Raw genomic sequence first — 23,086 nt, 5'->3', positions numbered from 1 at the left:
AAATTGAACAAGTGTTGAATGATCATGTGAAATAGAGAAAAATGATCTCAAGTGTTACAACTTAAAAGGGTCTGATTGGTGACCACGTTTAAACGAGGCAGATAGAAAATTACAAGTGGTTGTAAAGATAGCGGTTAAAGATAACAGATCGAAAAGATAGTGTGGTAAAAGAGAGCGGTTTAGTATTTAGCTTGATTGGTAGCATTATAGCGGTTGATTAGTGAAATGATATTAAATTATAAATAATTAAAAACTAATTTGATTAAAAAATAAAAATATGGAAGAAGACATTATATTTTATAACATAAAAATTAATAATCCAATAAATTATAAAAAATCATAATTTTCAGTGGTTGTGATAACTATCTAAAATATTTAAACAAATAATTGTAATTTAGTCTCACAATTAGGCTAATTATAAGTTCTTACAAGTGAATCTGTCGTTAATAAAAATTGTGTTTTTTTTTTAAATGCAGAAAAAAAAATTAATCACTTCGTAAATTACCAAACGCTTATATTTCTTGGTGGTTGATTCTACATTTTCAACCGCTCAAAATGAGCTCCAGCCACCTATTCCTTTCACTGAATCCAACCATTCATTCCAAACACCTTCTCCAACGGTTTTAATAATTAGTAACCAAGCATTTCATTTCCAAAAGAGGCGTTTAAGTGTTTCTAGTCAAAACCAAAAGGTAAAAAAGAGAGTGTTAAAAAATTTAGCCATTGTACATGGTCTTAGACTAGACATCATTCTGTGTGGATAATCCCTACCTCTTTTTTCTCAAATCACTTTACTTGTCAAATAATCAATTCGACGTAACGATACCTAAATATGCATTTGATGGAAACAAGTGTAATCAAAACCGCTTGGTATATCAACACAAAATTTGGAACCTAACATTTTCTTAAACTTAAACTTGACTAAACTAAACTAAATAATAGTTAACATTATTTTTTTGTTTTGAAAAATTGATGTAGATGTAATCTTGTAAAGAATGATCTATTGTGTAATATCCATCTTTACATACTTTTTGAGAGAACCTTACATGCCAATTGACAGCACCTATGTAGGACAAGATAGTGTGTAATATATATTAATTTTTCAGGTTTTAAAGGTTTTCTCTTTGCTCTTTTGTAATAAAAAGAGAGATGTTTACTTCTACATTATTTTCTTGCAGATAACAATAACATCACAAGTCAACGCAAAACCAATTTTTTTTTTCTACTTTAAGGGGTTTCCGTAGGTTGAGTTGTATCGTCGACATCAATTAACTTGAAGAAAGTTGCAGTTTGAGACACAAATTTTGGTCTCACATTCAAAAAATTTATCATGAAATTTGTTGGCTTGTCTCGTTTCATGATAAGTTAATTGCCTCACTTGACACTCCCCTCGACGAACCCCCATCAGCTTCACTCGCATATGTTGAGTAGAAGTCATCATCTCCTTGTTCTCTCTCCTTGATCAAATCTTCCATCTTCTCAACAGCCTCTCTTATATCTAACCTTTTCTCCACATCTACTTCGCAACAACTCAGTCCAATTCTCAAGAGTTTTAGTATCTCAGCTTCACAATTATTGGTTTTCCCCATTTCTTGACCAAACAATTCTGGTGTCCACTCTCCTCGGAAACTCGACTTCACCCAACTAGCAAGGTCCTCCTCACTGTCTTTACTGTTTTGAGGGAAACTTTCAGGGATCTTTCCTGTAAGAATCTCCAAGATGAGTACTCCGAGCCCCCACACATCGGTTTTCTTAGTCACACGGCTTTGTTTCAAGTACTCTGGCGATTTGTAAGCCACCATGAGCTCTTGTGCGCTCTCTTCGTTGATCATTGGGATCAAGCCATAGTCCATAAGAAGAGGCTCGAAATTCTCATTGAGAAGAACATTAGACGATTTTAGATGACCGTGAGGAGCCATTAGGCTTGGTAGGTTTTTGTGGAGGTATAAAAGTCCTTGCCCTACACCTTTCACAATATTTAATCTTGTTGGCCAATCCAAGCTTGGTTGCCCTAACGATTTATGACCTAAAATTATCCAAGCAAACAGTGATTCAGAGAAAGTGTTTGTTGATGAATGAATGTAAGGAGAGGAAAACAAAAATAATACCATGGAGATGAGCAGCCAAGCTTCCCTTTCCAACAAAATCGCTAACAAAAAGTTTTTCCTCTTTTTTATAGTAATAAGCTACAATTGGGAGCAAATTCTCATGGTTTAACCTCCCCAACCTCTTCATGTGTTCTTGGAACTCCTCAGTTCCTGCGTTGTTCATATGTTTAAACCTCTTCACTACCATCAGTGATCCGTTCGAAAGCAATGTCTTATACGACGCTTCAAAACATCCACTCCCTAGAATCTCTGCCGATGCTTTCAATAAATCTTGCAGCTCAAATTTTCCCTTGTCATCTCTCAGAAATGACAATTTTGTGGTATGAATCATCCTCTTTGCAGCCCGGTTTTGTGAATGGTAGCTACTTTGTCCCTTTTCACTTTCTTGGATTCCAGCTCTCAGTTGTAGACTTGATGGTCCAGGCTCTGCTGTCAATAATGATTGTTTCTTCTTTCGTCTATGGTTAAGGAAGATGATCACTCCAATAATTATGAATATTACAGCCAGTGCTGCGACCACTGCAGCTACAATGTACAAAAACATAGATGATTTTTTCTTGGAGTTGTCCTTTGGCTCTGGGGACAAGCTGTAAGGAGAAGAACATTTTGTATCCAAAGGTTTTTCACATAAGCCGTTGTTGCCTGGAAAAAAGAAAAACATGGTTTTCTATTAATTAAAATGGTCATACAGTATATTCGGTTTGTCTAATGACAACGAAAGTGAATAAAACTACTCCATCTAACCTTCAAAGAATTTAGGATCCATTGTACTGAGAATCTTTGGGATTGGACCTGCTAATGCATTGTTTGAAAGGTTCAACATGTGTGGTTTGTGTGTGAACTCTGGTATTTGTCCAGTGAAACGGTTCCCGTCAAGTCTAAGCTCTAAAAGCTTGGGACTATTGGCCAAGGACGCTGGAATTTCACCACGAAACTTATTGTGCTCCAAATGGAGTTTCTTCAACCACCCCATCCCATCAAATGCATCTTTAGGTATCTTTACGTCGAATTGATTGTTTGACAAGTAAAGTGATTTGAGAGCAACAAGTTTCTTGAACTCTGGAAATGGACCTCCAAGTTTGTTATTCATGAAGCTAAGAGACCTCAGAGACTTCAAACCAGTCAACGCCTCAATGTCTAGATAGCCAGAGAGCTCAAAGTTCTCTAGCTGTAATCCCCAAACAAAGCCTCTATCACACAAGACACCAATCCATTTGCATGTGGGGTTCCTTCTATGCCAGCTCTTCAAACCATTTTCTCTCCCAATAACAAGAGAGTTCTTGAATTTCAAGAGAGATTCGGTCTCTGATGCGCCATGAACAACGACTAAGACAAGATATACAATGGAAAGGAAGACGAGAGATGTGGATTCCATTACCAGTTAAGGAACGCGCACGGGATGCGCGCCCCTCTAAGGAAAAACGGAAGGAGAGTTTGGAGATGAACAAAGACGAAGATAATCTCTAAGATAGATGAAATGGCAAAGGAAAGAGAACGTAAGAGAAAGAAAGAGAGAGATAGAGAGAGAGAGAGAGAGTGATGAAGAAGAGAGGTTTGTATCAAAGCGTACCAAGAATAGACAAACACTAGAAATATTTGTGGTCTATCAAAAGAAAGTTGTTTTTCTTTTCTAGCTTTGACGAAGTCTTTGTTTTAGAGAAAGTTACTTGGAGATTTGTGGTGGAACTTCACACAGTTCCGGTTTCTTTGGTGTTTATTTTTATTTTAAATTGTAGTTTACTTTTCTAACTTGTATTTTCTTCCACCTATCTAACATGGTGGGAAAAATGAATTATATTTTCTTCAACTGTTCTTATAATACAGTAAAACCTCTATAAATTAATAATGTTAGGACCAAGATATTTTATTAATTTATAGTGATATTAATTTATCTATAAATTATTAATTGTTTAATTTTTTAAAATTATGAATTGAGACAATCTTTGCAAAATAAGATTATGAAATTACAAATATTATAGAAAATTTTAAAAAATAAATTACAAATATTATAAATTAAAGAATATTGTAAATTTATGGTATTGGAATTGAATTTCAAATAATTAAAAATTATTATAGAAAAGAAATTACAAATATTATAGACAAATTCACTTGTACACATGACATAAATATTCATATTTATGAATAAAATTATCAATTATTGTATTTTAATAGTCTATCAAACTATCAAAATGTAAATGATGCATATGTAGAAATTGAAAACTTTAAAATGTTTTAGCTGTTTTATGAAATGTTATAGAATATTTTATATCAGTATAGTTTGAAGATACAATATAACTATTATTTTATAGATATGAGGTTTAAGAGAAACATATTTTACTATATCAACATATATATATATATGTAAATTTACATGATTATTAATTTATGATATTATTAGGACCATATTTTATATGGGGATTTCAAAAAAATTATTATCTTATTATCTTATCAAATTTTGTTATTTTTTACACTGTCCCGACTTGGGACTATTAAAATTTATTAATTTATAGTGTTTATTAATTTATAGAGTATTAATTTATAGAGGTTTTACTGTTTGTACTTTTTTATTTGACGTTAGGTTTGTAGACTAACCCATTAATATATATATATATATATATATTTATTTAACTCGTGGTGTATTATGGAATAATTATTATTATTATATATATATATATATAATGATGGTATACCACGAAAAATGGTGTGATACGATAATATAAGTGGTTGTGGAGAAGAGGAGAGAAGATATGCGTGGGAAGAATAATATGTTTAATTTAGAGTACATATTTTGGTATTGATGAAAGGACGTTAACAATACGAATATAGACATTTTATAATTATATGTTTGTTTAAAACCTAGATAAAAATAGTTATAGTTGTGCGTGATTTTACTTCAGTTATAAGTTACGACCAACAAAAAAAGTTATATGCAAAAATATTACTTTAGGGGTTATAGTATAATAACAGCTTTCTCTAAAAAAAAAACTAAAAAAGACACCATGAAAGACAACGGAACATAACAGAAAAGAGAGTCCAAAACTTGTCTTTTGTCTATTTGCTAATATTGGCATAAAATTCGCAACGGCTTTGAAACCCAATCTGTTGCATTTATAAACAAACTGTAAGGTTTGTTAGCAAGAGTTTTAGGAAATGGTAAAGATGGCAGAAGGCGAGCGAAGAGACGAAAACGTCGCAGTTGCGATCGATCGAGACAAAGGAAGTCAGGCTGCATTGAAATGGGCTGTTGATAATCTCCTGACACCAGGAGAGACGCTTACTCTTATTCATGTTAGAGTCAACCAAACCCATGCTCATAATGGTATCACCCTAATGCTAGTCATCTAATCTACTACTTACTCCCTTTTTGTAGATTGATTTTTTAAAGTTTTTTCCCTGTTTTTTAATTACAGCTACATATATTCGTAAAAAGCATATCTAATCGGTGTATTATAAAAGGAGTCTTTATAATATGGAGAAGAATTAATAAAAGTTTTTGAAATGTGTTGTAATTTGTGGAGTATTTCACTAGAAAAGGTTGATATTAATTGTTTTTAACATACTGTATGTGAAGAAATTTTAAAAAAAAAACAATCTACGTAAAATGGAAGGAGTATGATTTAAATATATATATTTTGAGTCAACAAAAACATCATCATGTTGATGCAGGAACCCACCCAAATAAGTGTGGAGATGACGTTAAAGAATTGTTTCTTCCATTCCGATGTTTCTGCACTAGAAAAGATGTGAGTTTTGCACCTCTGTTAAATATATTAGTTTAATGTATTTTCGTAATCGTTAATCGATACTATCACTTGAACACAAATTTACATTAATATCAATATTAGATTAATTTATCTTTGATGGTTTTAATAGTTAAGTGAGAGAGGGAGCTAGGTGCTTTTGTCAAAAAAATTTAAAGATTGAGAGTATTGTTTGACAGATAAAATGTGAAGATGTTGTACTGGAGGACGTTGATGCTGCTAAAGGAATCATAGAGTATGTGCGAGAGAATGCAATTGATATTCTAGTACTCGGCGCATCTAAGATGACTCTTTTAAAGTAAGACGATTTCTTTTTCTTACTCCTCTCCTCTTGTTAGTATACAAATATAAAAGTCATATATTAAGTAAATGTGGGTGTTTTGTGTTTCCATGCATAGACGGTTTAAAGCGGTAGATGTTACGAGCTCAGTGATGAAAGGAGCACCCAATTTCTGTACAGTTTATTCAATCTCTAGAGGCAAAATATCGTCCGTTAGGTCAGCAACGTCTTCACCTCCCCCACTTTGCACAATACGCCCACAATTACCAGGTCGGTCGAGCAACGCCAGCAGCAGCAAAAACTCCATTCCCAAAGCTGAGAGAAGGCGGCATCAATTGATTCAAAGTACACAGGACGAGATCGAAATCAAGTATGTTCCCCTAAAATTTTTTTGATCATCGCATTCATAATCTGTTTGTAGACAATTAATTAAATGGTAATAAAACGAATAGGTATCCATATTTGAGAAAAGGATATGAAGGAACGTATCAAGCCTCAGTGACAGACTCCGATTTATCGATTGTGAGTAGTGATAGGCCAAGCATGGATTGGATGTTACCAACACCTCGTCTCTCGGTTAGTTCGGAGTTTGAAGACAACCGATGCAGCTTTGCTACATCCTCATGCTCAACAGAAAAGCAGTCCATAGACTTGGGTTCTACCTATTCTGCATTCTCCTCAAGCTCACAAGAAAGTGGGAGACTCTCCTCATTGTCAATATATAGCCAGGTAAATTCAGAAAAGTAATTAATTAATTGATCAATTTTTCAGGCCTAAATTAGTATTTATTGTTTACTTGGTAAAATCTTAAAGGAAGACGTAGAAGGTGAGATGAGAAGGCTGAAACTAGAGCTCAAGTATACAATGGACATGTACAAGACTGCATGTAAAGAAGCAATTGCAGCCAAGAAAGTGGTATACATACATATATATATATATATACACTTGAAATAATCATTAAGTTTTATGATATTAAGACAAAAATAAAATAATCTATGTCTTTTCAGACTACTGAGTTACACAAATGGAATCTAGAAAGGGAACAGAAACTAGAAGAAGCAAGACTTGCCAAGGAATCAGCAATGGCAATGGCAGAGAATGAGAAAGCAAAGAGTAGAGCAGCTATGGAAGCATTAGCGACGGCTAACAAAATGGCAGAAATTGAAGCTCAAAAGAGAAAGCAAATCGAAACGGCAATTCTTAGAGAAGTAGAGAATAACAATAAAGCATTGCACTCTCTAAATGAAAGTGATAGAATGTATAGAAAATACACAATTGAGGAGATTGAAGAGGCAACAGAAAATTTCTCAAGCAGTCGCAAGATTGGAGAAGGTGGTTATGGACCTGTGTTTAAAGGTACTTTAGATTACACACATGTGGCGATAAAAGTTGTGAGACCGGATGCAAAACAAGGAAGATCGCAATTCCAACAAGAAGTGGACGTTCTGACTAGCATAAGACATCCAAATATGGTTCTGTTACTTGGAGCTTGTGCAGAATATGGTTGTTTAGTCTATGAATACATGGCCAATGGTAGCTTAGAAGATCGTCTCCTTAGACGAGGCAACTCTCCAGTGCTTTCATGGCAGCTGAGGTTCCGTATTGCAGCTGAAATCGCCACCAGTCTTACTTTCCTCCACCAGTTAAAACCAGAGCCATTGGTACACCGTGACTTGAAACCGGCCAACATATTGCTTGACCAGCACATGGTCAGCAAGATCTCTGACGTTGGATTGGCTAGGCTTGTCCCTCCTTCGGTTAATGACGTTGCAACACAATACAGAATCACGTCAGCTGCTGGAACTTTGTGTTACATTGATCCAGAATACCAACAAACGGGTATGCTTGGAACCAAATCGGACATATACTCATTCGGGATAATGCTTTTGCAAATACTTACGGCCAAGCCACCAATGAGCTTAACAAGTCAGGTCGAGAGAGCAATTGAGGAAAGAACTTTTGCTGAGATACTAGACCCTGCTGTTCCTGACTGGCCTCTTCCAGAGACCTTAATATTAGCAAAAATTGGTCTGAAATGCGCATCGTTAAGCCGTAAAGACAGACCTAATCTAGCAAAGGATGTGTTGCCCAAGATTAAAAGGCTTATGGACTTAGCAGAAGAAAGCATGCATCCTTCACCCAAAAGCAGTCATAATAACAGTCATGTCGACAATCTATCATCAATCCAAGTAAATGCGTCATAGAAAGTACTTTAGATTGTAAGCATGTCTTGATTACTAAACTATATATCTCCCTTTTTGTTTTCTTTCGGCTTTCAGGAGATAATAAGCAATCCATCTCTCAACAGACCTGGATATGATGAGAGATGCAATAAAAACTAGCACAACATCTTGAGGAGGAATAATTAAAATGGAGTCAAGAGAACAAGACAAGAGGAAGATGGAGAACCCATATAGTATAAGAAAATTTTTATAGTGAAAAAAATGATGAATCCTAGTTGAGAGAAAGATTTTGTCGGGTTCTTTTCATCGAAGCATTTCCTCTTCTAATAGCTCCTCTTGCTTGTTTAATTTGGTAACAAGTGTAACCGAGCCTAAAGACTATGTTGGAGCTCATATTAAGCTCTCATACGTCGCAGCATTCAAACATAATAGACTTTCCATACAAAATTATCAAGGGCATACACTCACAATTTCTACTATTTTGATCTTACCACACCACTATTTATGAAAACGTCCTTTCCAACTCTTTTCAACCTTAACGGAAAACTTCGTAGAATTACTTGTGAATATGGGTCAAATACAAAATAAAACTATAAATCAGACGTTCTATTTTTACTGGATTTATTTTAAATTCGTGGGAAGAGCGAAAAAAGTATAATGCAAAAAGTTGTTGGGCTATTTATGTTTGACAATTTGACAAAAACTTCATGTGCATAAGTCCGACTTTATTTCTAACAAGGTAGCTAAATGCATGAGATTGTGATTTTTAGCAACTACTAAGTTGGGTAATTGATGAGCAACTCAAGTCCTCTCTCGTAAGACACCAAAGCAGAGATTCTAGAGGAAGTATGAATATGCTGATCTTGAAACTTGATGAAGATTGAAGACATACAAGCAAAACATTTTACGTTTCTACAGTAACATACTCAATTTATCTTCTGGAATTAAAAGCAAAACCACTATGCTGAAACTACCAAAACTATCCCAGCCTCAAGCTGGCTAACTTGGCATATAATAATTAGATACCTTACGAGCTCTGTAAATTTCATCATTATCCAACTTGTCGTCAAACTAAAGAGCTATCGTGATTCGAGATCAATGAGTACATAGGAAAGTACAAACAAGCATTTCTCTATGAAGTTATGTTTCAACATGTTGTGTTCCATGGCTGCCCCAACTCAGCAAGCTAAATTCTGCAAGAGCGTACTTACAAGTAAAGCGAATTTGCAAACATAATACCTCGTCGCAAGCTCTCGCTAGCAGCTGCAAACTTGCTCTCTAAACTGCTTTCTCCAACTGCATCCGCTGCAGCTCGAAGCTGAAGAGATCCCCAATCAAAGTGGCATCAGTTATTCTAGAGGTTCACAGAAATGTAATTGCAGATGATATGATACAGAGAATTTGGTGTCGTTACCTGGTTCAAAAACTCATCGAGCCTTCTAGCGCTCCTAATGATACTACCCTCAAATATGTCAGTCATTTGTATAATCTCTGCAAAGCTCGCGCCCTTTCAAAGAGAAACAATCAAAAATATCAATTTTCTGTTGAGCTCAATATCCAGGAATGAAAAGTAGCTCGCAGAACAAAATAACATTCACTGTGCATAACACATAAGTTTTATGTATGAAGTATAAAGTTTACTACTCAGGTTTATACTTTTCTAAGCTTATAAGACATAAAGAGAGCTCAGAGGTTTATATCCCATGTCAGCCTCACACATAGCTAGTACTTGAGTAAGCTAGAGTGAATGATTAGAATAAAGAGTGGGTCGACAGACTTGTGAGGTAATATAATTGGCAACAGAAGGTCTGGGGAGTTGGAGATTCTCTCGGGTAGTCCCTTTGTTCTCTATTGGTAATTTGGTTCTGATTAGGTGGCCGTGTTAGCTCAGGAGCAGTCCCGGCCTGTTAAGATTCAGCTTGAGGACTAGTTGAAACTCTAGGAGACGGAACTAATACGTCCACAAGACATTACAGACCCCCTGGATGCATATTTCTACATCAGCCTAATTAGTCACAGATTAGAATAATTTCGGACTGGTGAGTAAAGGTGGTTTAGGTGACTTGGGTATTCTATCGTATATGGTTCTTGACAAATCTAGATGCAGAAATTATTTTTTGTCTATTTTAAGTACTCTCATCGTAATATGAGACTATTAATTATCAGCATGTCTGATAATTTAATACCGACCTTTGACCAAGAGTAGATAACATCCATAAGGAAAGGCCTGATGGTGGATTCCACATACTCTTCAACGTCAATTTCCAGCTTGCATTCATGTTGTATCTGGTATCACAAAAACAATAAGAATTACAGGGGAAAACAAAAAACAATAAACTGTTCATGCGGATAAATAAACAAGCTTTCAGCTAGGAAATTAAATTACCTCTGCAATTTTTCGTGCACTATCTTGGAGCTGCTGCAATGGTTTAGTAAGTTCATTTCTTAAATTTACCTGTTCATTTGATTTATCCACAGGAATAAAACAGCTTGCAAGGGCTGCTACTTGGTGATGATCCAGATCATTAAAAGTACCTGATTGGGATTTTAATGCAAACACAACGCAATTATATATAGTGTGATACAACTAATAAACATGCCTCAATCACCTAAACGCCTAAACTTATAAGTGGTTAACTAAAGCAGTTTTTTACCATTAAACATCAGTTCAGTGACAAGCAATTCATCCCCTGTGTCTATCAAGCACGCAGCTCGTCCTTTTAACTGGACGACACCATCCGCATCAATGTGTCCAAGTTTCTTTAATACCCGAGAACGATTCTTAAGCTCATCTCGAAACTTTTGGAGCTGCAGAGATAAAAAATTTATGCTGTAAGACATTAGAGAGATGAAAATAGATATTAAACTATAGCAGAGAGTCTAGTAATCAGTGAACATTCTACAATTTATTCAAAAGACAGTATGAAGGGATGAAACGTAACAATCCATCACCCTGTTCCACTTTTCTAGTCTATACGGAGATAAAGAAAGACAAACAAGAAAATACACAAATTAGATCAAGAAGAATTTATCATACAATGTAAAAACCCTACTGAAAAGTAGATATTCCTTGCAGAAGAACACTCATATATAGCCATATAGGATTCCATGCATGATTTGTTCATGGATGAGTAAGTACGTAATATACCTGGGAATCACGCATTTTCGATTTCAGCCGCTGAATCTCATAATTCACCTCTGCTTTCCTCTGGAAACTCTTGATTTGTTGATCATCTTGAGACTGCAAACACAGGAAAAATGAGAATAGATATATTGATAAGTGGCTGAACTTCTTAATATGCTTTCACAAAATTTTGTCCTCATGTCTTTATATTCAGATGTAAGATAAGTTAAAGGAATACTGCATGCAGCAAGACCTTGTGCATCGGATGAGCAAGTAACTTCTGCTCAACTTCTTCGACTTGGCTGACAAGATCCACGATCTCTGTATCTTGAATATTCATTTCCTGTATAATATTTTAGATCCAATGAGACCTGAATGCTATCTTATGCTAATTTTTAGTGCAAAAATGGAAGCCTAGCAAGAAACACAGTATGCAATATGAGATCGATGAGTCACTTGAGAAAATAAGAATACAGTAAGCATATGATTTATGCATTTCGGCAGCAATTAAGAAATTGGGTAAAGCTTTTCATCGAAGATAGCACTACTTGAACAGCTTAAAACGAAACCTTGACTGGATGGAGTTTTGGGAACCCTAGAGGGAAGCGATTTGTCAACTCCTCTAATGCAAGTAGTATGCTCTGTCTTGCTTCTACTGGCCGAAGATCAGAAGGAACTGATATCCTTAGTCTGCTCAAAGCAGAAATCAAGGGTAGCTGAACAGGAACCTAAAAAAGACAAAAGAAAAATTTGTCAAAAAACTCCACTTACTCATGCAAATAGAATATCATGCAAGTTCTTTGGCAATGAAAATGTGCTCACCACATGCATCTCACCCTTTTCCCCAGGACGGGGAGGGCATGGCTTTGGCTTTGCACCATTTTCGCTAAAACCAGTAGTGCAATGAAGTAGTGTATCCACTATATATCCGCCACCATTTGAAGAAGCCGAACCCGTTCCAACTGAAGATTTTTTAACAACATTAACTACAACTCCCCAACCCCAGTCTGTTCCACCTTCTCGAATCTTAACCTGTACATAACACCTTCAGTAAGTTACTATGAAGCTCATGTTATATCAAAAACTTACTGTCATGAACTGCATTCATATACGATACACATCCCCCTGAATATAGCTGTAAGATATTTGTCCAACCCATGAACGAAACTTTTGTCATAACAGAAGGGAACAGAATGAGGGCATTCATATTTTTAGTTAAACAATATGAAGATGATTACCTGTAACGATCTAAGTACAACCTATGAAGCATAGCTAGTGAGAAAAAGTGTATGGTACAACTTGGTTACTAACTATCCTTGTCTGCTAATGGATGAGAACTTATATGAGATTATAATCAGTAAATCATCAATAATGAAGCAAAAACCAGCTTTACAATGTAACGTTTCTCTTTCTAATATGAGGAGGACTAACAAAGCAACCAATCTACCATTTGCAGGCTGCAGACTGGAATCAACGGCTCAATATCTCTAGGATTTAATCAAGTGTCTGAAATTTATGAAACCTTACCAGCCGACCAGTTTCAAGAAAACAAAGCACCCTTTCAGGCCTTATTATTTCTGACATAAGTTTCTTTTCATGTTGAGCTATGTCAAGTTGTAGCTTATGATATTCAGCAACCTCCGCCTGCAGAAAAATTAACAGTTGAGAACAGACCCAAATAATTTTACAGACGTGAGACTAGAAAGTCCTGAGAGCACCTCTCCAGAAGCATTAAGGATGGCAGCTTCCTCTTCAAGTTTGGACACCTTGTTCCCAATATCTGGTAAAGCCTGAGGTTGGAACACTAGCGTAAATTAGCATAACACAATTGTAGATATAATTTAGAGAGAACGAAAGAAATAGCATCCAACAGCTACCTTTTCATGCTGGAATTGATGGAACGAGTGCCTTATAACATGCTCAGCAGTAAATTGTCCTTCGGCACGACTCAATAAATTCAAAATTGAGTAGTAACTCAACCTAAAAGTACTAAGCAACGGGGCTGGTTTGCCCAACATCATGTCCCTGAGTGTATTCATCTCCATCTGTTGAATAACACCACAAACAAAATCTAAGAGATTGGAGAAAACAAAAGATAATTATCTTGAATCAATCCTCTTACAAGACAGTATAAAGGCTACAATTTTTTGGTGCATATAGTATGCTGTGCACATAACTATAATACGCAGAGAGAGATAAATCGAGGTATTCCGGATGGGAAGAACTGGTTACGCTGGTAATCAATGTAATTGTAAGCCACCAAAATTACTGATAAAACTACCTGTTCATCAATCATAATAATGCAGATGCCACGTTCGTCCTTTCCACGACGTCCAGCCCTGCCGCTCATCTACAGGCATTCAATATGATTAGAAAATTACTACAAAATCATTTTGTGCCACTTCATTGAATTAACTACTAGTGTCATTTAATTACAACCCACCTGAATATATTCACCAGAGCCAATGTAACGATGGCTGTCACCATCCCACTTCTTCACAGCAGTAAACACTACAGTTTTTGCGGGCATGTTCAAACCCATAGCAAACTGATACAACGGTTGCGTTTAAGAAAGAGCCATAAATTAGTATAACAGAGAGTTTAAAATTAGTTAAACAAACTGAAAAGACAAATTAGTCCCAAAACATCTTACAGTTTCTGTGGCAAAAAGTGCTTTCACAAGTCCTTCCTGAAAAAGCAGCTCCACTAATTCCTTGATGACAGGAAGAAGACCAGAATGATGGACAGCAATACCACGTTGCAGCAGTGGCAACATCAGTTCAATGGCAGGTAAAGATCTATCCTCCTCATTCAAGCACTGAATAGCATTAGTGAACACCTGTTCCACAATCTCTTTCTCTTCATCTGTATTAAAATCGAGTTTTGACATTGACAATGCATGCTGTTCACACTCTCTTCTACTGAAGCTGAAGATGATGACTGGTTCAAATTTTCTCTCCATGATCATCTGCAACAACAGACAAGATTTAATATATAACTGGAGCCCTGAATCTCAAAAGAAGTAAAGTAGAACTTCACAGGCATAAGCAAAGTTTGGAGACACTTGAACTAAAAACTTATAGAGCGTTTTGATGCAACAAAAATTCCAAAAACCACATTCATAAAATGCCAACCTTACAACATGAAAAAGTGGATATAATAGAACTCAGCACCACAAGCAGCAATGAATGATATCCATAAACAATATACATACCTTTACAATTTTGTAAACATCAGAATCACCAGGTCCACCTCCACCTTTAGCACCCCTACCACCTGATTTACCATTTGCACTCTTTTTCCCGTCAACAGATTTCGGTTTGGGGAAAGTATCCTGCATCTTACTAAAATTGTCCTCCCTAAATTGCTCATTGTCATCAACCACAAGGTACAGTCCACTCCCACCGACAGGAAAAGCATAATGCTGCAAAGGTGTTGGCCTGAAATCTGTGTACACAACATGACATGGCTGCTTGTGCAGATAACATATCCATTCTGCAAATTCAGTAGCATTCGACATTGTGGCTGAAAGAAAAACCATCTTAATAGCAGGTGGCAAGAAAATAATACTCTCTTCCCAAACAACTCCTCTTTCCCTATCCTTCATGTAATGAATCTCATCAAAGATAACCCAAGCAACCTCCTTCAAGACTTCAGACCCTCTATAAAGCATGGCTCTCAAGATCTCTGTTGTCATAACCAAACAACTAGCATTAGGTGAGAGAGTAACATCACCAGTCATCAAACCAACATCTTGAAACTCATGCTGCAATTCTCTATACTTCTGATTACTCAAAGCTTTCAAGGGTGAAGTATAAATAACCCTCTGCTTATCTCTAAACGCCATTGCAATAGCATACTCAGCGACTGCAGTTTTACCAGCTGAAGTATGGGCAGAAACCAAAATCGACTCTTTCCTCTCTAAGCAAGCTACAGATTCGCTCTGAAAAGGGTCGAGCTGAAAAGGATAGGTCTTGGCCATGTCTCCATTGAAGACAGGATTATCAAGCGTCCCATGAATCGTCTCCTCTTTCGTTGGTGCATAATCGTTGGGAACAGCGACTTCATGTACACAGGCACGTTTAAGGCTTCTACGCTTCGGCGTCGGTTCAGGCGTTGGAGACTCATCAGCAAGTTTTGAGCTTTCAGCTACTTTTCTTTTGCCGAGCGCCTCTGGTTCTTCCATTTGGGTGTTCATGAATTCGCAAACTCTTTCGCTACAGAATAGACAAAATCGGAATCAAGTGAGAAAGACACAAACTTGAGAATGAAATAGGTCTAAAATTTAAAAAGCCAGAAACTTAGGGTTTCAAGCTCAAAACCTACGGTGGTCGCGAATACGGCGGCGGCGGGAGCTTTTGTTGCTTTGAAGTAAAAAACGAAGACGTCAAAAATCGAATCAGACAGAAACGGGGTTTTGTCGTTTTGGGCTTCTTTTATGAATGACTGGATTTAGAGTTTAATTAATCGGGCTTACATATAAAGCCCATTAAGAAAAAGTCCAATTATTTTTTCTTCGCAAGAAAAACCATTACGCCGTGACAGGGAGCTTACAGCAAACCCATTGCAAAACTCCTTGGGATGTCTTTAATTTTTTTAGTAATATAAGCAAAAAAAAGAAAAGTTTTAATCCTCATTTTTGAGAGACACAGCTCTCTACGGCCATTCGTTTAGATAGACAGAGACTCGACACGTGTCCGATTTTTATTGGTTTAGTTTTGTTTTATTATTAACTTTTTTTTTTAATCTTTTCTTCTCTTCCTCGACAAAATCGACACCAGAGAAACACAAAATCAAAACAATACCTTCTCTCTTCGTCTTCTTCGGCGAATCTCTCCGCATCTTCAGCGATTTTCCGGGCGACGTTTACCTCCGTTCCTCCGACACCGCCGTTTTACTCCGTCGTGCCAGCTTAAGCAATTTCAGGTACCGATTTAGGTATTAACGCTTTGATTCTGCTTTTGAGCTTTTGAAAAATTTCCTGAGAATATGCTTTAGGTTTCCCTTGTTTTGGAGAATGATTCGGTTAAGGGTTGAAATTTGTGGTTGTATCATGTGTTAGCTGTATTCATTATAGATAGTGACATGCAAGATTCATTTCCGTGGTTCATGATTTTTTTCACGACTTCTTAATCATTTTATCTGTCTGTGTTTGGGGTTTTTGGTTCTTGTGTTCGTACAATAACGATTGGTTCATGTGTTCGTATAAGGAGATATAGATACTAGACTTTGGTTAAAATTGAGACTGTTTTATGTGTGTTCAATATTGTTGTATCTGGGTTTTGGTTCATTGATGATTGCTATACAGTCAATGATTCTGCGTATGTTTCTTGTCATATGAGAATTGTACCAATCTCAATGTTGCTTGCGGAAGTGCATTGCCTTCCCTACGAGGCTCACCACATTTAGCAATTAGCAGATGTTGTGTTTGATTTCTAAGTGTAGTTTTGTCAATCCCGTTGGTTGAGTCTCTCTTACTAGAACTGGTTTTGCTTTTCATTGTTACTTCCAAAGGTATCTGAAGTTAATCTCAATCACCATGTTACTTCTGCTTGATCAGTTTATTTATAAATTTGGAGAGAGCAACTGAAGCTGAGATTTTGGATAAATTCGGAAACAGAGGTGTGTAAATTCCCACTTTGATGTTAATACTCGCTTGTTGTATTATCACTAAGAACCTGTTGTTTTGTATGCTTTCTTCCTATGTGTTCGGAAACAGAGGTGTTTTGTATCACTGTCCTCCAGAAACAGAGGTGTTTTGTTTTTACATTGTACAAAGCTTAGTTAAAACAGTCTTGATTTGCCTCTTCTCCTTTACCAGTGTCCAGTTTTGCTTCTGCAGCTCAGGTGAAGTCAACACCCTTTGATGTCACGGCAATGCTATGACCAGGACCTGCAAGTGCTTGTGATTTCTCCCGCCTGCAACCAAACTCACCAGCTAGCAAGAAGTTTAAAACCAGCTTCCACGAGCCTCCACATCTCCTTTTGATATCTTGGCGTTCTTCATCTCCCATACATTTAAAGATTACTCTCTTTTGGCAAATGTGGAGAGCTGCATCTCCTGTGATTATTGTTGTGTGTCCTCTTTACATTTTCTTAACTATTAAGTGTGGATGTTAGACTTTAAATACATTTTTAATAAAAAAAAATTAGACACCAACACCACATCCGGACCTGCAGATATGTGCACGAACCTGATCTGCAAAGTCTTATCAATACAAGCCAATGCCATAAGTAGTCACCATAACAAGTCCTTGAACACATATGCATTTATGATCAATTTTCGAATGTTGTTTCTTTATTAAACTCATTACTTAGTATTTGCACTTGTCTGTTTTATGGATCTGTGACAACTAATAACAATATTAACGAACCATATATAAGCAAAAAACTAAACGAGAAAGTTAATCAAGTAACCATTTTGGATGGTAGAGGAAAAAAATGCTGAACGTTATTTTTAGGAAACCAAGATAAAAAAAAAAAAAAAAAAAAAAAAAAAAAAAAAAAAAAAAAACTGTGATGCAAATGTTAAGAGTGATAATGTTCATGGGGAGAGTATTGGTGATTCGATATTATTCCTCTCTCAAACATAATTTAGTTTTTAATAATCAATTAGAGTTACTAAATTTTCATTTGTACAGTCTAAATAAATTGGAAGCAGTTAATTATATCCAAGTACTTTTAGGTTTATGTCTCTCGTAGCTAAGCTAGATTTATTCATCTACGAAGTTCATTTAACAATTTTTGGTGATTAAGATAAGCCTAACTACCTCAATGAAAATAGAATCTCATCCAATTTTCACAAACTAGGCAAGTGAAACTTGGAGCTTAATGTAGATCAAAAACTAATTGAAAAAAAAAAAACATATAGCTTTCTATCATTTCAGATATAGGACGGACCCGGTAAACCGGATCAGTAAGAACGTTTGGATTCTTTATCCACTGGCCATGAGTGATTGGTCGCAAATTGTGACATGCGTCACCGATCTAGTCTATCCGGTCTCTTTTTCTCGGATCCTATGGAATATTGAACTGGGCCACATTGGTGCCACGATGTCCCAATATGGTCGACCAGTCATTTACCTCGTTTATTTTTTTCTTTAATTTTTTTCTGGAAACTCAAAAGTTGGTCACATATTCTTTGTGCGTGATCCACATGACACAAACACTGGCTGAATGTCTCCGCTTCATTTCGTTGACCCGATCCAAAGTGTGAACTGTTTCTCTTTTCCGCATGAGCGACCTGGAACACAATAAGATTTTCCATACGCACTCCATGCCCTTTTTAAAGGTGAATAAAATCCATGAGAAGTTAAGCATTTACAGTCTAAACTTTTAAAATCGGTTAGCTATATAGATTCAGCGTCGCACCTCTACCACGCTGTCATCAAACTATTTCTGCCCATTCCCCCTTATCAAAAACTTGAGTAACGTAGCACAGTGACTAGAACTACATAGTTAAACAACAAAAAAGGCCACGAGAATTTACAAGTCTTAGGTCTATATATGAGACAGTTATTTTTACTTCAAAATTATGTTGAGTTGGTGGCTGGTAGTTAAAGAGTTCGTCTTTCGTTTAAGGACTCGGGAGAAAGCAAGCAAACCCTTGCTTCATATTTTTTTTTATCGTAAACAATGAACAAAAAGGTTCTTTCTTAAAGGAAATCTTGAACCAGACACATCACTTTGTACTCTTACATTCAATCCAACAAAGAACTGACATTGATAGCCTAGCGAGAGAAAAAAGAAGATATACAGTGACAGAACTACCAATGAAAAAGACTAGTTCTACATTTACTATTAAGTCATCGGTACCAAGAGATAGGAGTAGAGTTGGTTTGGGGAAGTTGTGGTACCATACAATGAAGTTGTTGCTGCTGCGGCCACTGATGCAACCCTCCCACGAGCTGCGGCTGCTGCTGTGGCAGCGATGCTTCTTCCACATCCATCATCTCATCCTCACCATCTAACTCAGTAATCTCTGGCGCAGGCGGTTCGTCAAAGGACTGGAACTGGGATGAGTCCCAGCGAACAACCGCCTGCTGCTTGTGTTTTTCGTCATCATCATCATCACACAGATCATCAGTTACCACTGCATCACGCAAAAATCTATCTGCAAAAAAGAGAAATCACACCACCCATCAGAATAGTCAGAGATCAAAATCGAGAACAAACATGATCCCCTAATGCAAAGACGAAAGCTAACAACTAATGTTTCAACTCCCCCCATACACTCGAATCAAGTTCTCATATAATCTGAAACTAACATTCGTAAGTTTTGGTCTATTGAAAATAGCAATCTCTAATGGCTAACAACAATGTAAACCACTCATGACATCATTAGTAGCAAAATATTAATAGTTACTAAGACTCTCACAAACTCATATCTTCTCATATGCTTAGACTCACCAAGTCGAATTACCTCATAAAACAATAGCATTTTGTACATTATGGGATCACAAAACTAAAAATAGATTGATCAAAAAAAGTAAAGCAAACTTACTCTTAAGCCCTGAAACCAAGTCAGTATCAAAAAAAAGGTGAGGAGGTTGATGATGATATTGCTGGAGAGGCTTGTAAAGAACAATAGCTCTCTCTTCGTTAACCGTAACCGATTTGATTTCATCTTCCTCCATAATCGGTGGCAAATCCAAATCCTGAATACAAGGAAATCAACATCAACATGATCCCAGTAATCAATCAATTAATCAAAAAAAAAAACTAGGGTTTCAAAAATCTCGAAATTAATTTAGAACGGAGAAAGAACATGTAATATTACCAAACGGCGAATCTTTCTGGCAGGAGAAGAGAGTGAGAAATCGGAGAAATCGTGGTTAACTCTGTCAATATCTTTCCTCTTCATCTTCATCGGTAAGCAATCGTATCCCGCCATGTTTTCCAATTGGCTACGAAAAGCTCTCTCGCCGGCCGAATTACTCAAAATCCACTAAACTCCGAGAATGAATAAGGTTAGGGTTAATGTGCGAGTTGAGAATTCGAGAACAAAAAGAAAAATAGACGAAGAGAGTAGTGACAAGAGAAGCTTGTGAGAAGAATGTTTTAAATTTGATTGCCGAGGTAGAAGAAGAAGGAAGAGCTTTAGGATACAGAAAGGGACTTTCTCAGATATTCTCGATGGATCTAGAAAACTGTCGACTAGATGATTTTTTTTTTTTTTCACTAGACATTTTTATTATATTATACCAAAATAAAATATAAAGATAAAATGCATTTTTTAAATCGTAAAACCGGCATAAAACAAAAATATTCCCGGAATCTTAAATCCGATATACGGAAAACATAAAGTAAAAAACTAAAACTAAAAGTGGAGCTCTCAAAATCATCGAAAGAAATCGGAAAAAAACATTAGTCGCGGGACTAAGTTCTCAAGAGTCAATGTCGAAAGGACCTTCAAACGCAAATGGAAGAGATTCCAAAGATAGAGGCCACCGCGAAGATTTAATCCAATTAAAAACGAATACCTCGAACACAATAAGCAAAGAACACGAATCTAATTCCTAACCACCTAATCTTACCCCCAAGAATCAACATCTAGGACTTTGCGTCCCCACAAGTGGTCATTTGCCATAAGAGGTTAGCCTTACAAGAAGAGACAAAAAACAGACCACAGGAAAAGACTTATTTATTTTTCTAGACTAATGGCGGTGGAAGGAGACTTGTTTGAAGACTCAACGATCAAATAAGAGGTAAACGAAAGCTATCCTAAACCATACATAAGACCCAGCCGTACCTTCCTCAAGATCGAAAGCTAGACTATTTGACCTAACAAACCAGTAGTATAAGCTAGAAACAAACATCTAAGGCCAACATCAAACAACCTGGGGATATACCAAACTAGCTTAATTTGATGAGATTGAGCTCGATTACCGGACATAAGAATCGACCGCATGATTTTTTTTTCTTCTTCCTGATTTTTAAAAGTAATAAATAAATCCTTGTTATATTTTTTATAGGGCAATTGACAAAAATAGCACCAATTTTAGTTTTTCTTCCAAAACTAGCACACACATTCAATTGTTCCAAATATAGCACAAATTTATATAATATTAAAAATAAAATATTAAGAACATTAAAATAAAGATATAGAAATCGTGATTAGTGCTATTTTGGAAGACGGTGTTCTCTCTCAGCCCTCTCTCTCCGTCATTCCAAAACCAATCGCAGACGGTGTTCCACCAGCGAACCAAATCGGATCTTAATCATAGGTGAGTCATCAAATCAAGGTCAATGAAAGCAGCAGTTGTGTTCGCGACATCGAAGAGATCCCTAAGCATGAATCTAAAGCCTAGAGATATCTCAGAGATCTGGTCTCCAGCCAAGCATATATTGGCCATGACGAAGAAAAGAGAAGACGACATTTACATGGACGTTTCCCAATCTAAGGTAGTAAAATTTGTACTTTTCTCAAGATTACCTTTTTATTTTATTTTTCTTTGATTTTTTTGGTTAGCAGCCATGGAAACTACGGTGACAAGAGATTCAAATAGATTCAAATTGGTCTGAAGTTTCTAATTGATTTGGGTCTCTTAATCATGAACTCTAGTCCCATCCTTGTTTTTGTTTATTCGTTTTCTGTATTTTATAAAATTGTGTTGGTGAATTGAACTTTAGATGATGATGACCTTTAAGTCTACGAACAACTTAACCATTTGGTCCTTGGAGATTTCTTATTCTTCAAATTTTGTTAGGATTATCTCAGATTAGATTTGTCATTTGTTCATTGCTCATGACAATAAATGGTAAATAGAGGAATTTAAGAGATCTAGTTTTAGATGATACATGTTTGTTGTTTGCTTTGAGTTCCATAATTAAACAAATTGTTCTTGAAAGCAAATTGTAGAGCTTGTGATGGAACTTAGCTCTCTTGTGAAGATCTTTGAGCTCTCTTGTGAAGATCTCTGTAGATGTTGATTATATTTTTTAAATCTAAAACTTGATATATGATGTTTGTATGATTCATTGGAACTGTTTTTTTTACGGACATTTTTTTTGAATGCGCAAACATAACTCATGTCAAGACATGAAGTTGTGAAGAAAACAGTCCACCTCTAACAATCACATTGGGGAACTCATATCATTCAGTCCTCAAATCCGGCTTCTGAATTTGTCATATGCAACTTGTGATGATTTTTAACAAAGTTAAAGCCTTTATGTGATACCATTTTTGAGTTCCACCTTGCCAAAATACAACCTTTTTTTATAAGAGAACTCAGTTGTCATATTACTTATACATGTTGTCAGATTTATTGATAGTTGCTTATGTATTGTTTATTGTTTGTTGCACATGTATTGATATGTTTCTTAGCCACATTTGAAAATTCATGAAGCATTGTTGAGAATTCGGAAGACTTTCCTGAAACATATTCCCTGATTTCAATTTTTATTGCAGGTAATAGGGATTAAAGACTTTTTCAATCTACATGATGTATGTAAAACTTTTAGATTGTTTTGGTACTTGTATGATGTTTCTGCATCATAACAATGTCATAAGTTTCTGTTAGCATTTTGTTTTAACTGTGATTAAACTTCAAGAACGAACATATATAATTCAGGAAGAATTGTATGAAATTCGGGAAGTGTTTTATAACATTCAAGAAGCATTCTATGTA

At 36.1% G+C, this 23,086-nt stretch overlaps 4 protein-coding genes and 1 long non-coding RNA gene across 9 annotated transcripts; 2 read left to right on the top strand and 3 right to left on the bottom strand.

Moving 5' to 3' along the window:
- Positions 1–1,068: 1,068 nt before the first annotated feature.
- On the bottom strand, positions 1,069–3,727 carry LOC104766593 (pollen receptor-like kinase 2). Its single transcript, XM_010490502.2, has 3 exons — positions 2,853–3,727; positions 2,109–2,750; positions 1,069–2,026 (listed from the first exon to the last, which is right to left on the bottom strand). The coding sequence occupies exons 1-3, from the start codon at positions 3,481–3,483 to the stop codon at positions 1,356–1,358; spliced, it is 1,944 nt and encodes a 647-aa protein (XP_010488804.2). The 5' UTR covers positions 3,484–3,727; the 3' UTR covers positions 1,069–1,355.
- A 1,531-nt stretch (positions 3,728–5,258) lies between these two features.
- Positions 5,259–8,359, top strand: LOC104767917 (U-box domain-containing protein 35-like). The gene is made up of 7 exons (XM_010491880.2): positions 5,259–5,427; positions 5,775–5,851; positions 6,049–6,167; positions 6,268–6,519; positions 6,602–6,878; positions 6,963–7,064; positions 7,157–8,359. The coding sequence occupies exons 1-7, from the start codon at positions 5,259–5,261 to the stop codon at positions 8,351–8,353; spliced, it is 2,193 nt and encodes a 730-aa protein (XP_010490182.1). The 3' UTR covers positions 8,354–8,359.
- A 1,008-nt stretch (positions 8,360–9,367) lies between these two features.
- On the bottom strand, positions 9,368–16,057 carry LOC104766591 (DExH-box ATP-dependent RNA helicase DExH10). Of its 3 annotated transcripts, none has more exons than XM_087500568.1 (17): positions 15,779–16,057; positions 14,671–15,673; positions 14,110–14,424; positions 13,900–14,004; positions 13,738–13,806; positions 13,334–13,501; positions 13,175–13,246; positions 12,984–13,100; positions 12,279–12,488; positions 12,026–12,184; positions 11,710–11,799; positions 11,481–11,573; positions 10,987–11,140; positions 10,719–10,867; positions 10,523–10,618; positions 9,747–9,839; positions 9,368–9,650 (listed from the first exon to the last, which is right to left on the bottom strand). In XM_087500568.1, exons 2-17 carry the CDS (start codon positions 15,652–15,654, stop codon positions 9,540–9,542), a joined length of 2,985 nt encoding a protein of 994 aa, XP_087356694.1. In that variant the 5' UTR covers positions 15,655–15,673; positions 15,779–16,057; the 3' UTR covers positions 9,368–9,539. The 3 variants fall into 3 exon arrangements, with proteins under 3 accessions (XP_087356694.1, XP_087356695.1, XP_087356693.1); XM_087500569.1 differs by having other exon boundaries at positions 15,783–16,025; XM_087500567.1 differs by lacking the exon at positions 15,779–16,057 and having other exon boundaries at positions 14,671–15,772.
- A 132-nt stretch (positions 16,058–16,189) lies between these two features.
- Positions 16,190–17,616, top strand: LOC104766589 (uncharacterized). 3 transcript variants are annotated; one of them, XR_015590532.1, is made up of 4 exons: positions 16,190–16,382; positions 17,017–17,078; positions 17,176–17,209; positions 17,299–17,616. It is a non-coding gene; the product is annotated as an uncharacterized LOC104766589 (long non-coding RNA). The 3 variants fall into 3 exon arrangements; XR_764072.2 differs by having other exon boundaries at positions 16,211–16,382; positions 16,971–17,078; XR_015590533.1 differs by having other exon boundaries at positions 16,211–16,394.
- A 1,476-nt stretch (positions 17,617–19,092) lies between these two features.
- LOC104766588 (uncharacterized) lies at positions 19,093–20,805 on the bottom strand. The gene is made up of 3 exons (XM_010490500.3): positions 20,236–20,805; positions 19,960–20,113; positions 19,093–19,569 (listed from the first exon to the last, which is right to left on the bottom strand). Exons 1-3 carry the CDS (start codon positions 20,347–20,349, stop codon positions 19,262–19,264), a joined length of 576 nt encoding a protein of 191 aa, XP_010488802.1. The 5' UTR covers positions 20,350–20,805; the 3' UTR covers positions 19,093–19,261.
- Positions 20,806–23,086: the final 2,281 nt, after the last annotated feature.

Source organism: Camelina sativa, chromosome 19 (assembly GCF_030686135.1).
Source record: "Camelina sativa cultivar CO46 ecotype springtype chromosome 19, ASM3068613v1".
Classification (NCBI taxonomy): domain Eukaryota; kingdom Viridiplantae; phylum Streptophyta; class Magnoliopsida; order Brassicales; family Brassicaceae; genus Camelina; species Camelina sativa.
This window is presented reverse-complemented; position numbering and strand designations above follow the sequence as displayed.